Source organism: Dermacentor albipictus, chromosome 4 (genome assembly GCF_038994185.2).
Source record: "Dermacentor albipictus isolate Rhodes 1998 colony chromosome 4, USDA_Dalb.pri_finalv2, whole genome shotgun sequence".
Classification (NCBI taxonomy): domain Eukaryota; kingdom Metazoa; phylum Arthropoda; class Arachnida; order Ixodida; family Ixodidae; genus Dermacentor; species Dermacentor albipictus.
Window position 1 is genome coordinate 158563752 of NC_091824.1, and position 15282 is coordinate 158579033.

The 15282-nt window shown below is 41.9% G+C and overlaps 1 protein-coding gene across 2 annotated transcripts in view; it reads right to left on the minus strand.

Annotated features, from left to right (window-relative positions):
- Positions 1–6382: 6382 nt before the first annotated feature.
- Positions 6383–15282, minus strand: part of kuz (zinc-dependent metalloprotease kuz) — a 56289-nt gene continuing 47389 nt past the window's right edge. For both annotated transcript variants that reach the window (XM_065448902.2, XM_065448903.2), the window contains exons 13-14: positions 12596–12760; positions 6383–12063 (exon numbers count right to left, since the gene is read on the minus strand). In XM_065448902.2, the coding sequence (XP_065304974.1) occupies positions 11812–12063; positions 12596–12760 (417 nt within the window). In that variant the 3' untranslated portion in view covers positions 6383–11811. The remainder of the gene's footprint in view (positions 12064–12595; positions 12761–15282) is intronic.

A 15282-nucleotide genomic window follows, 5' to 3' on the forward strand; every position in this document is an offset into this window, starting at 1 on the left:
AAGCGTCAATGATTAGTAGTATGGGACATATTGAAGATATCGAAATTCCCCCGGTGGAGGGTCAGAAATCAAGTGAAAGTATATGCAAGGCTTGTGGTGCTTTCTTTATGAATGTTTGCGATTGGATTGGAGCAAACTTAATTTGCCTGCAAGGTTCTCTTTTATGTACCGTCGAAGCGAATAGTTATCCGTTTGTATAATTATATAACGCTGGATCGAGACATGGTGAGACAGAAGGTGCTTGAATTTTCCTTTTGTAGGCAATGTAAGCTGCGGTGTAGTAGCTCGAGAATACTTTAGCCATTCCAGTTGGCGCGGTAAAAAACATGCTTTATGGTTTTAATTCGAAGTTGTAGTGAACTGATGGGTTTCGCGAACATAGCGTGCCTCGCCATACGGACAGTCGATTGCTACCGTTACGTGATCAGGGGTGTGCCATATTGTCGATAAAGGCTACTGAGGGCCACTATGAAACATTTCATCACTTTCAATTGAGTGGCTCTCGATCTTAACAACGAAACTTTTCTCTCAGGTGATTGCTACTATGGTGTTTGTGAATTAACTATGTAAATACTCTACATGACGCGCCGTCGTGTTAGCAGCCATGAGCAATTCGTTTTTTTGGAGGCCTGTTTCAGAGGGGGATGAAAGTAGCAGCAAACTTTTTCATAAGAAATGCGCGCCTAACTATTTTTTTACGCATTAATGAATGGCCATATTTGAATAGAACAACACACCAGAGTAATAAGAATCATGATGAGAGCTTCGCTGGGCAGTGTCTTTCTAAAATCAGATATGTTGAAGCCCATTACCAAATTTTTCTTCCACGTAAAATGCAATGCCTCTCATAGCTAAATACTAAAAGAATGTTAAATGTTTAGCGAAGCATCATACACAACTTCGCGCGTTGAATTTGCAGATATTCTTTTTTTAGTCAAAATTTACCGATAGACACGGCGCATATATGCATTGCAAAACCTAGTAGACCCCTTTAACGCTACTTAGCTTGCGATATCCAAACCGCAAAGTTTCTCGACTCACACGCTTTTGAAGAAGAAACTGTGGTTAAGGTATGGCAGCTGAAAGAAGCCGACGTATTCTTCAATACGTACGGCTCGAGCCACCCATACCCCAAGCGTACACGAAGGGAACGAGCGCGCGCGGCAGCCGAGCGAGCCGGAGCGAGCGGCGTCCTGGCCGTGACGTCACTCGCGAGAGGGCGCCACTCCTAATTCTCGGGGCTAATAGTTGTTAGTCATGGAGATACACACAGTACTACGACTGATGTGTGCTGGCTGTCGCGACTGAATGTCGCCAACAATTTGAAAAAACTGGCGGCGAGCTTTACGCGAACGGCGACGAGTATATACGTGTTGATGAGGTAATATTGCTTGAATTTTGCACAAATTATTATTTAATCATGTTTAAGTAACGTTCACCTTACGTAATCGCTATGGCATCAATGCAAATGTTGAAAATATCGAGAAATGACAACGTTTGAAGCAACGTCTGTCTTGTATGGGTAGGGGCGGCTTAAAATTCAGCCAAGCGATGTGCTGCGATCGGCTGTGATGTAAATTTTTAAAACCTTATAATAAATTACACGCTTTACACGGGGCACTTAGATGTGTCAATTAATGATCAGATGGACCAACTCTAACGACTCAGAACATTTGTACAAGATCGTCAAAATGGTTTCAGGGTCCCTTTAAGAGGAAAAACGAAATCGGGAAAGAAACAATTAATGATAATGCAGAGGGAAGCTAATTATTTTTCGAAGCGAGATCAGGATGCCTTAGAACACGCACTTATATAAAGCGAGGTATAAGAAAGCAGAAGCATGCGCTTGCTGCTTTAAAGCTAGGGAAACGATTTAGCACGGTGAAAATATCTGCCCAGCAGTCGATTTAGGCATCTCTGACCGCCTTGAAGCTCTTGGGTTCAGCGAGAGCAGGGTGGAAAGTAAACATGTCTGCATTAGAGATTAGTAAGCAGCGATGGGAAGCTTGGTGGAAGAAAATTAGGGAAATGACAAACAATGGAGGCGTGCAAAAACAAAGTTCACAATAGGTGTTTAAAAAGTTTGGCTATGCAAATTCATTGTGGGTTTCGTTTCCTTTTCTTTTTTAACATGGGTAGGACATTAGGCAATATAATAACAAGAGCTTGGTGGCACAACCCATCGCCGCGTTCCAAGGTGGATGCTCATAGCATCCACCCATCCATCTATTACGGCCCACGCAAAAGGCCGCATTTCTACCAGAAAGCTCACCTTCGTACAGTGTTCGGCGCCAGCATTTGCTGGTAAACATTACAGTTGCATAAGGTGCACCTGTCGGGAAGCGCGAGAAGCAGCCAGGAATATTTGAATGCTATCGCATATGTTATTTATAGGCAAATTTTTATTTTACCGAGCTATCAGTGGCCCTTTCAGAGCTTCGTTAAGCAATGTTGAAAATATGCCCTTGTGCAATGGTAGATTACTCCTTCAAAAGGTTCTCTGAATGTTTCAGAAAATGGTTGCTTACCAGTAGTTTGTTGTCTAGTTCTGATGTTTTTGGAAAAAAAAAGGTAAGCCCTTCCTTTTGGTTTTTTAAGCATACAGCCATTACATTTCTTGGTATACAGCACAGAAATAATGAAAAAGGAGTCGCAATCACTGCTGAAGATATCCCTTACTTAAACTATCAAGTTCTCAGTTTGTCGCGACTAAACAATGGGAGCACAGTACAATAAAGTGCAGCAAATAATCGAATGATTCAAGTAAGCCAGGGAATGCACGTAATACAAGTGTGAAAATGTTATGCGAATTAAAGGCAAAAGAATTGCTGCCAACCTCTAACTCTTGTCAAGCCAGATTTTGTAAAACTCTAAAGCCAAGCCTGAAGGTAAGCTGAAACGAAAGTTCTTTATTAAGCAGCAATTTTGGCTTCAGATTGCCAGAATGGCTTGGTTTTGGCATTTGATAAGCCAGTTAGTCTGGGCTTTTACGAAGCTGCACTGAAGCAAAGAAGCAATATTTTGCTGAAGTGTTTTATTAAAAACATCTCCCTATTATCATCATCGAAAACTTCCTTTCTCATAATCTGCAAATAACAGTGAACAAAGGACACAGAAACGAAAGTGGAAGGTCCAAACAAGTACATCAGCAAACAAACACACTTGTTTCCTGTGTTGCAACACAGAAAAAGCTATGTATATCTTATGTATATATATATATATCTTTATGTATAGTATGTATAGTACCACTCACACACAACTTGAAGCATAACATTTACATACATGGTACAGACACAAAGAAAAATAAATTGCCACCACTCCAGAACACTTCATTTCTCAACAGGAACATGCACGCACACACATGTATTTACAGGTTTCTGACACTCGAAAAGAACAGTGTGTCGCCTTTGTACAATGCGAGAAAGAACAGCGCAGATTCTACAAATGCACACACGCATGAATGCTTCAGAATTGCTTGCAAACACTGTGCAGTTGACAAACAGCAGGCAGGAAGCGCAGCCCTCCAAGATGGTTGTGTTCCCACAGCTATATTATTCAGACCAAGCAGAAACAAATACACCAAGCCATCTCACACACTCCTGGCACAAATGCTGCTTAATGGCAAGAAAGAAAAAAAATCAGTCTGAGCAATCATGCTTTGCTATTCGCTATCGAGGTCCCATGATCAACCCCTGTGCTCCCAAACGCAGCTTGACTGCGAAGTCTACTACTTGACTTTACTGAGAAAAAGGCAGCATAGCCTGTTGAATGAGGTTTGCCCACATGCTAGAACAATGTTCCTCAGTTCCTTGGCACTTTCAGCAACAAACAGTTGCTTGAAACACTCCCTTCTATTTAAGTGTCTAAGTAGTCAGCGAAAGTACCCAGTTAGAAAACTATAGCTCAGGATTTGTCAAAGTACTACAGGAGAGTAGTGGATACTTCAGTCAATGAGTAGTGCTGCCCTCCACTCAGCACAGTCAAGGAAGATGTCGAAGCCTAGGTGCGTAAGTGTATAATGGGGGTAAGAGGCAAAAAGGCATGACCAGATAACACGCAGCCCAAAAGCACCGTTCAAACTACATCAGTGCACTGCGTAATAGGAGCAGCTCCAACTCCAAAGCGTTGTTGGCAATGCGTTTTCATTTCAATGCCTTTCCATGGTCAGCAGAATGGGTGGAATAGCACAACTTCCAAAAACAGCACACTCACTAGCTATAAAACATTTCTTCACCTGCCTGGATAAGCAGAACCATTAAGTATCCTGACAGCGCGAGAAGCGTGGTGCCTGGTTGTTTTCTGAAGTGTTGCATTGCAATTCATCCAAATGCTGCAGACGTAAGGATGATAAAAACCTGTGTTCTTCAAATGCAGACGTGCAGAGGGTGCCATCAGTTTAAACAGTTGCCAATAAAATTTACTTGGTGCACAGGAAGTTATTTCTGGCCACAGGTATAACTCATTGACGAGTGTGTTGGTACTGTGTGCAGCTCTGAATATAGTAGTGGGACAGGATTGCGATTTCATCACACCTGAGCTGCCCAGACATTTAAATACTACAGCCATGTAAATTGCACACTTCAGTGGCCACGTGTCAGAGCCAGAACACTAGAAACAGACACTGCAGAGCTATGCAAGGTCAGATGAAGTCGCAATACTCTCTCATTGCAGCACAGCAGAACCAACGGCACTGTGAGACACCTATACCTTTACAAGTTTCAGAGCACTGAGACCATGACATGAACTACACAAGATACTATTAGGTAGGTATTGGCTCGTCACTGGATTGGAGACCTCGGACAAAGGTGCTTTTGTTCGTAGTTGAAAGGTGCACAAAAAGATACTGTACAACGCAAGATTTCAATATGATTCCAAGGCATTTCTCTGCAACCTTTATGTACACAGGAATGCCGTGTTTGCATTAGAAATAGCCGCAATTTGAAAACATTAGAGAAACGGCAGTGACATATGTATGGCTAACCCACGTTAAACTGATGAAACTAGAAAAAGCAGCATTTGAAACGCATACTGCAGCTTTCCTGAAAATGGCAAATGCCACGGAAAACAGCGACTACTCACTGTTACGATCATTGGCAGCTGAAAGTGCAGTCTGACAGACTGTTTCAACAAGCATCGTCACCTCTCAGATGCCATTAAACTTTCCAGGAGGTTGACGACACACTCGTCATGCACATCCGTACATTCAATCCAGATACATATTATGTTAAAAGAAAATGGGAGAATTACATTAAAACATCTAAAAGGACACTTGTGGCTTCACATGTGTGAGGTGTTTCATTTATGTGCGAGTCTCCACGACAGAAAATGCATGCCTGTCTCGTGTGGTTTGTTTACATACATGGTCCATATCACACTGTTAGGACCTTCTCTGCACTGCTAGCATCACACAGAAGGATGCTCTAAAGTGGCAGAGAATATACTCAAGAGTCTCACACAAGACTCATTTAATGTATGCTGACTAGCTTGTCTGAGCTCTGCTTAGTACAACTACTTTTCTACCTCCCTGCTGCCGCTGCTGCTGTTGCTGCTGTGGGATTGGACCCCAGTTTTGCCTGTAGCTGTGCCGACTGCAAATTGTACTCAAGTTCACTCCACCAAAGCCACTACAATACGAAAAATGTGCTTAATGACCAGGCGATTTTCAGGAATTATTCAAATTATCCGCTTGACTGGTAAGGTGCCGTTTCAAAACTTTGCTTGCATTACTTATGCGTAAAAATGTTGATTAATAGTGAAGAAAAGGAAGGTTAAGCATATCTTTCTTGAATTTCGAGCTCAACGTCGAGGATTTAAAGTATTTTCTTATTATCTGAGCCAGTTTCTGAGCAGAACTTTAAAAACTTGCTAGATTGTGTTCTTAACCAAAAAGCCTGAAAGTCCAATGAACCAATGCCTGAAAGTCCCTTCACCAAAGTTGCTGAAATCAGCAACTTTGGTGAAGGGACTTTCAGGCATTGTCATAACCTGTCACTTTTAGTCTTATTCTGGCTTACGAAGCCTCTACTCACAGCAAGACTCATGTTGTTGGCATTCCAAGCTTAATTTGTTGATCCAGTTTAACTTAGCTTTAGCGTACCTTTGACTTGGATAAGGTTGAAACGTTTAGCTTGGGCAGGGAAACAAAGAACAGGCTTACAGTAACTGTTATTATGCATAAATGTTGTTGCATAAGCTCAAAAAGCAAAAAAAAATGTGTTGCCATACCATTTGATTCACATTGCTTCAAGAAATTCACAAGCAATTTCTTGCATGACAATAGAACAAGAACACAACCGTGTGTGAAAAATAAAACCAAGAATGCCAGACATGCATGCGTGCAGATCTGAACACAAGAACACAGTAATGATGAGCCACGCTACAATGAACAGGTTAAAAAATTATTAAGTTTATCACATAATTTGACCAACAGTATGTGACAGTAAAAAAGCATTACACAAGCAGTTTTCACTTTTTTCATTATGTTTCTAACATCCTGCAGTTATTATTCATATTCAGCAGGTGCAACTAGCTTTAGGGACAAAAAACAATGCAGCAATCTATAAGCACATAAAATCTAGAATATAAAACAATAAATTAGGTAAACTTCAAGCTGGAAATACTGGTAAAGCTGGTCATTGTATGCAAAGCATTCATCTTGAGCCAGGTTGCACACATGAAGACAAAGATGGAGGGCATAAATTACTAAACATAACTAGCAATTCAAAACCAGCAGAACCAGCAACTAGAACTGTTAGGAAGCTTTACTGGATGTAGCAGGCTGTGAGCATGAAGTGCACAATCTGAATGCAAACTGAACAATTCTGCCCAAGCTCAATCTACCAAGCTGATTTAAGCAGTGAACATATTCTCAGCATCCATCTCCAATGCAGGCATTCATAAACTGCACCTTTTTTTCCCCAGATGTTTTAAAAAATAATGACAAGAAACACACACCACAAACAGGCAGTGACATCTCTACGGAAAAGACAGGCAACAATGATCGAAACACTTGATATATAATCAAAATGAAATTACTATCAGTAATAGTTCCACACTCTTCATTTCATGAACAGGCTTTAGCCAAAATTAGGCATGAATGTGTTGGGGCTAACCCTCTGGAATAATGAAACCTTTAGAACCAGCATACACACCTCGTCAGTTGAACAAGAAATAATCATAAAGTGACTACAGCACTGAAGAATGTAAAGGCCAGCAGCCTAGCTGCAATGCTCTTTGAGAAAAAATGCACACCCCACCAAAGGTGAAATCCGTATTAACAAGATCCTTATAGTCAACCTATGTGTTTTAACAAATAGCAGCAAGGCTCCTGTGCTTTCTTGCTTATTAGATGAAATTCACGTGACATGAAGATAGTACACTACTGCAAAAAATATTAAGAGGACATCTTATTTACTCTGGCAGATGCCACAATGCTATATTTGACTAATAAAACTGGCTAACCAAACAAACTAGTCGACAAATCATAACTAGTGTCCTTTCTTAAGGCACATGAAAAGACATTACAATAATAAGGCAATATAATCACATGAAAAAAAGAAACTACAAAGGACAGTAGAAAAAGTAATGCAACATAGAGGCAAAATGAGCAAAGTACGCAGAAAATTTAATAAAGTTTCTTGAAGAAGGCCTTCAGTTAGGGGCTCAAAAAATCTTGCTGTAAGCTACTAAAGTCGATGTGGTACTATATTAGTTGTCGACAGCAAATTGTTCTTTGAATTGGTTGGCAGCAAAAAATTTATTAACTGTCATTAAAAAAAAGTAACATTTGATGCATTTCTGCAATCTTTAAACAAGAAAGGTGATTAGAAATCAAGAATACCTTCAGGTATTCTGGGTGAGGTTAGCGAACATAGCACATAGGCACATAGCAACACTGCACGACGTTAAAACAGCAAGGCATCTTTAGTTTCCATATCGCAAAAGCACTAGATTATCTTTACATTGGCTGCCATTTGCTAGCCCCGGGCTAACAGCTTTCACGAGGCTTATGAAGCATTAGTTGTAAGGAATAAACACTTGTTGGCCTCTGTTCTAGTCGCCAAGACGTGTGCACTGGAACACTTATTAATGTTAAGAAGAGTGGACAATAACCAAGACTTCAGAGAGACATGGGAAAAAGAAAGCAGCTGGAAAAATTAACAGGCAGTGAATATCTTGGTAAAATTTGGTTAAACATGCAGTTTAAAGCTTGTGAAGTTTGTAATGTGTGCTCATTCCCAAAAGGCCTGTTACCTTAATGCCCAGCCTTTAACCATTACATGATCAAACTCTTTGTAAAACATTAAAGCTGAAGAAAGATCTTGTGGCAATGCTCTCTCTCAACCACATTGTTAGATAATTTTGATATGCTAGAGCCTCGCCGATGTGCTCTTGGTCTATGTAGCATTAGCCAGTTTATAGATTTACAGTGGGGAATACTGAAAATACTCTCTGCACATCAAGACTGAGGCTGAAGTTTTCCTAGATAACGAGTTTTTAATTGTCTCATTTAATAGATACCAACAATATTTTTTTACAGTGGAAACCCGTTGTTACGTTCCTTGCTGTCACATTTTCCTAACTGCTACATCGCATTTTCATGGTCCTGACCTAAATCACTTTGACTGCCATCTATTATGCTCCGCTCTGATACCTCGTCATTCTGTAACGTTCCCACATTTTATGTTGAGTTTGAAAGTGACGGTCACATCAATTTAGCGGTGCAGAAGGAAGTTTGCTTTGCACATTGGAACAAGTCACCGGAGTAAACATGCACAGACAAGTTAGCAAAGCCTACGAAAGAGTGGGCATCGGTTAAAACCCACTGGGAATTATGTACACTCGGCCAAACCCGCCAAATGCAGAGCTACATTTATTTTTGGGGCAGCAAGGGTCTCTAGTCAGCTTCACCGCTATAGAGCCGTGTTATGCAGTGAAGCATATCAATAGTAAAAGTGGGCCATTGTTACGGAACATTGTAAGTGTACCCTAATTATACACGTGCCATCCCTGGTCACAGTATGAACATCTAACTGTATTGGCAGCCGTTCACAGCAGTTTCTAACGTTGTTGTGCTGAATCGTGCCCTTTCTCACAGTCAGTTACATTTTCTCGGCTGTTAAGTTTTTTTTTTTTTTTCATGGTCCCTTGAAAAACGTATCAATGGGGTTCTACTGTATATTTATCTTACACTAAAGTGTTGCATGAATTTTCACCACTCCAAGACTACTCTGAAAGCTGCCATACTTATATGCATAGATGCATTTAGATGCACACACCATGCATATAGACACCTAGTATATTGGGCTATACAGAATTTTTTTTTTTAACCAGAGTTTCCAGCAGCAGCTACATGGTGCCTTAACTATTTAAGTGCTGGTTACGATTTGGTGAAATCCATAAAATGACAGTACACATTATGCCACAGCTGAGCAGAAAACTTATTGCAGATTTTGAATCCGCATGAAATGTGAGCACTAGATTCACATTCTGGTATTAAAACGACAGCTCAAGAACTATGTATCAAGCCCCCATCGATGCCTTGCTACACGCATACCAATACCCATTCTTCAAGCTTTCCTGCTGAGCTCATGGCAATCAAAGAACAAATTTACTGAGATATTAGGATACAACTGACGAGGGTGCCTGGTCGTTGGCATTAATTAAAAATTAGTGATGGAATCTGAGGAGAAGTCAAACTCGTCCTTGGCAGCTTCCGTGAACAATTCTCAAGTTGAGTTTGCTTCGTCCTCAGTACTCGGAAGGTAAGGAAATAAGCTTATGTGTTTCAATAAACATCTAGTTCTACTCAATTAAGAAAAAAAAGATAAGTGAAGCGAGAACAGTGACCTTTCGACAATAAATCTTCAAGGCTTAAAATACTCTGTATTTCAAGCTCAACTAGCATATTTAACACAAAGTGTACAATATAGTACTGATAAAGCCATCCAGCATTAATGACGAGTATCAATATAAACTACGATTCTTGTAAACAAATTGTCCTTGCAAGAATTTTTTCCTTCTGTAGGAGATACATTCAATGAAACAAAGTTTGCCGTTATGCATGTATTTTGCAGCTGAGCATCCATCCGATTCTGCCATTCCTATAATTCAAAGCAGCATGGGAAAATGAAAGCAATATGTTCGATCTGACCTTTGTCAAGTTACTAATCTATAGACTTTCTTTAATAGCAGGCAGAATAGTAGAGACCACTAGGGTCATTACTTCCATGAATACTCACTCCACCAATTTTGATCCGACTTGTTGCTGAGTAACATTACTTAAAAGTAAGCTTTAACAAATACGCAAGCAAGTGAATAAGCAGGGTTACATAAATTCTGTTAAGGAAAGTATTTTGATAAACTTGAACTATTCCTGCTAAAAGATAAAACAAAATAAAGATTTGTTCTTGAGCCAGATGGGATTTCTTTGGTGCCATTTCTCAGGGCTCACAGCAATGCATAATTGTAAAATAAAGCATACCAATGTCCGCCACAGAAAAGCACAACTGCTAGTGACGTTCGACAAAGCAAAAATTGTAGACAAAGCAGGTAGATTCCTTTGTTAGTCACCCAGGAATAAAAGACATTCCTCTGGGCCATATAGATATATATTCTTTCATCTTTGTAGGTGTTAAAACCACTACACGCATTGCACAACAAAGTAGCAGGCAGTGAAAACTGGTATTTGTTCGTCAACTGGCTGTTTGGTAAGGCAGTCAAAAAAAAAAAAGAAAAAGAACTGCAGGCAGCACACACCTCAAAAATGCAAAAGCTAGTAGTCTCAATACAAAAGAAGTTGCAGGAATTCGATGTGCAATAGAAAAAAACCGACCATTTCAAAATGTTGATGCCTTAATAGAAGAAAGCCCATTGTTGAACACAAGTAGTGAACACTATTCCATCCTGTTAAAAGGTGCAGTTTCTTATGGGAAGATGTGATGCTCGGTCTTACTGTTCATGGTACTCAATGCAGATTTTGTCATTTTCTTTATGTGCAGTGCCATGGGAGATTCAAATTCTATATTTGATCCATAGAATGCTTCGTCATATGTTCACTCTGCTGCCCAATGTTACCTTTCCTTGCTACACTTCAAAGTCTACTACTGCTTGCCTTGAACAACTGCTTTGGCAATTCACATTGTGCTGGCAGCACCGTCAGGCCAAGAAGCCTTGGGGAAACAACCATCTCTACAACCAGTAACTCTTACTCTTGGATTGCAGGTTTCAATGGCACTTTGATTCCTGAACCAGAAGCCCATTTTTGTTTGTCCGCATTCAAATCTCCAAGACGCAAAACAAGCAGTGCTATGTTTGCCACACCGAGTGCAAGTATAATCAATGGCCCCATCGTCTCGAGGCCAGCCCCATCAAGATTCCCCAACTTCACACTGCATCATGCTCTACCAAACATGAACCCTCATCCCAGAGTCAAAAATGAGCCCTGCTCAGTTTTGAGCTGTGTTTTCACTCTGCAGTGCTGAGAGGGACCACAGTGTTGCAGCTGGCACTGCAATTCCTCAGCCCTACACCAAATTACATGCTCCTAAACTGCCATCTCCCTCCCAGTGACACATAAATAGAGGCGACGGTGTGCTGGAAGCATTCACTGAGGGCAAAACAAATGGCCCTGCAGTCTCAAACAGGTTTTCACTCCACAGTGTGGAAGCAACAGCAGCACCCGCAGTGGTGTTGGCAATGGGGCGAGGCACAGCCAGCCATGCTGGCACACTGTCCTTTGGCAGGTAGGAAGGCATCAGCAGGCAGGCCCTTCCGCCACCTCTGCAGTCAGCAGTGTCCCCACTGGTGGTGTCAAAGGTGCCGCTTGCCGGCTGGCCGCAGCTCGACTGCTTCAGGTGGCACGGCTCCTCGTGACCCCTGGTGGTGCCGAGAGGAACCAGAGGATGATGCTGCACCATGCACAGGGACCCCACGGCTGTTGTAGTGGCCCCGACCATGTCCGTAGCCGTGGGATGGGCCGGCCGGAGGCGCGCTTGGTCGCGGACCCCCGGGGTATGGGGGCGGTGGACCTCCGGGCATTGAGGAAGGGTCGGGCACTCGTCGCTGCGAGAGTTGCAAGTGCGCAGAATTCAGCAACGGAACCAACAAAAACCTCTGCAACTGTTTTTATTCACCAGCAGTGCTTAATCAAATGAGCTCCGCAGAGGTCCACAAAGTGGAGTTAGATACAAGAACAAAAATTTTAAAAATATATATATATGTACAAGACCCACTTGAAAGCAGCATGGAGCTGTCAAGGAAAGCTACAAAGGTCCTTTAAATTGAAAGCCTCACAGCAAAACATTTGTCAGTGTGTCCAGAGTGGACCCTGTCCTGTGTCAGCTGAATTCATTCACAATTACATCACACCATCTCCATGAATGCACTTGTACTCACCCTGTTAATTAGTAGACCACTAGCTATCAGCTCTACGTATCACATGACCTGCCAAACTCCCACTTCATTTTAGGCCGAACTGAATACCAGCTATGTATGCTTGGCTTCCTATCAATACTGCCATCTTTCTCCCTCATTACCTACTGGACTTATACCTACCGGAATGGTACCTACCAGCAGTGTTCCCAAGTGCACTGACCTTTCTGCGGAAGGTGTCACCGGGCCTCCGCAAGGTGTCGCTGATGCGCAATGCAGGAGCCTTTCGCGGGTTGCTGCTTGGTGTATGCACAGCGCAGCAGCGGATGAACACCGCCATCACCACTATGAGGGCCACCATCATCAGCAGGACAGCCCACCAGTTCAGCTGTGGGATCAGAACAAATAAAAGAGAAGTGAGGTCCAGTTTGCCAATGATTGCACCAACAGCAGATATGCAAGATGTGTAACAGGTGTTATGGGCCTCTTTCTTTTTTCTTTCCTTTGCATGCTAAACTGATTTTTCATATACTGCCTGCGTGAGTTACAGTTAGATTCTGGTTTAACACAAGTTTATGGGACATAAGAATTATTTCATTAAGATTATGTAGCAAACTTTGTTGAATAGAAAACACTTTAAAAAATCATGCAAACATTATACTTATTCAAGAGAAGAAATATGCAATTTTTGTCTGTGTATGTCTATGCATTTATCATTGACAATGAGTACATTGAGCACATCTTATGTTTATTCATGGGAATGGCAAACCTTCTTAGCATGTAAATTAACATCTATCACTTGGATTGAAACCTAGAACATATCTTCTGCAGATTTACCCCCACAAAAAACTTTGCCGAGTTGAACAGGACGTTGAGTTCACTTTGTTGCTTCTAGGTTTTCATTGTATCAGGGTTACGTGTGCGTGTCAAAAAATTGAAAGCATTTCAATTAAATAAAATTTTTGTAAAACCAGGTTTCTTATATCGAGGTTTGCCTGTAGCACCTTTCTCATCTCTAGCAGATTACTTGAAGATGCAGAAATTACTTGCATAAGAAATTTCCATGCTCTGTTATTTATCCCCTTCAGGGTATCAGAATGAAATTGCTTAAGGGGCTCTTGAACAAATTTTTTATACTGAAGTCGAGAAATGCATTTGACATTAAAACAGACTATTTCAGAAATGCTTTGCAGCAAAAAGTACTTCAATACATTACAACGTGCTCCATTTCGATGAGAGCTCTGGGGTCAGAGTCGGTCTCAGTCTTTTCGCGAGCACTGATTCGACTGTGCTACGTTGTGGGCTGTAAACATAGTGACTGGCAATATGTCAAGCTGCGACATCGTGTTCCTCGGCAAGGCAGCAGACGAGCGGAGTGGCTGCAACACATTGGACTGCCGCTATTTGATCGGCGCCAGAATTTGCGCATTTGCGGCCTTCCCTTTACACCGTAGGATTACTACAGCAATAACGTTTTGCGAGTCTGGTATTCAAGTAAACGCAAGTGCAAGGGGATAGGGCCTGAGCGTTTGACCGTGCCGTTTCACGGGATGGGCTGAACCGCAAATGTGAATGGTCTGCACGGTGCAGCCACCTGGTGGCCAGAGCTCAACCACACACAGTAGCAGTAACAAAATGTATCCTTCCTTGCTGCTGGTGTAAATTTTTCGCAGGAGTGTAATAATCAACACGTTGTTTTTGTAATTGTTTAAAATCTTTTACACTTGGTTAGTGCAATATTAGCGCTTTCTTTTGCTGGTTAAGCTCTGCGCCAACAGGTGGCTGGACTGTGCAGACCGATCAGGCCGCTCACGTACGTCTACGCTAAAGTTCCTTCGTCACCTTGAGTTTATGCCTCCAGCCATCCATCAAAATGCCCAGCTTGCCTGTGGTTACCGGAATACCAGACACATTTGGCGCTGTGACATAATGCTCGCACCGCATGCTGCTTCGATAGCTCTTGCTTGGGGTTGACCGCCAAGCAGCTGGCGGAGAGTTTCGAGAGGCTTTGCACGCTCGCTCCTAGAGAACCGGAAGTTGGCACGACATGCCATCATGACGCAGAGCCAGTGAAGGCAGAGCTTAACCCCGATTACTCGGCGAACGAGTTGAGGAGAAAATGCGTGACTATGGAGGAGGGTAACTTGTAATCGTCTGTAGCTCTCTTAATATGATATGCTTCATACAAATTGTGGTGCGAATGATTAACTTTAGCTGTACCCTACGCGTCTACAAAATTTTGGCCCTTTAAGGTACAGTGAAGGCGTCGAACACATGTCAATCTCCTGTCAAAAATGCCCATTTTCAGCCTGCCCCAGGAAGATCTTAAACTGACAACGGCAGCTAACCAATGAATTATTACAGTATTTAGCCGATTCTGAGCACCATTCATTTTTCCATAAAAGTTATTCCTTTGAAAATTGCCTTTGCAATGCAGTTAGATACAAAACCAAAACTGGTTCTCAAGAGCTTACTGTCAGAGCCAGTCAAGCCAGTACCATCGCCACTGTCATCACAAGATGGCAACCATGGACGACTGAGCGAGTTCTCACATAGCATGATGATAACGACACGCCGCTTTCATTCTACTTATGAAAGCATTTACAAACTAAGTTTACACATTCAAAGAGTGGCAGCAAGTTGAGTCGTGTCTTTTACCATTTCAGAGAATTGCATGCATCACAGGAAAAATTAGAGAACTGGTCCATCTAGGTGTGGGCCACCATCTCATTTGTGATTGCTGCAGAGTCGTTTGAGAGATATAGAATACCAAACGAGCTATGGCCCATATGGAGGATGACATGTTGCAGTTCTTCACAGGTGGCAATAAAGTGCTGTGGGAGATTGATGACGACAGACATTTAGTTGATAAATTTCTATTCTGTGAAGGTAAAGTTCACTGGTTTCATC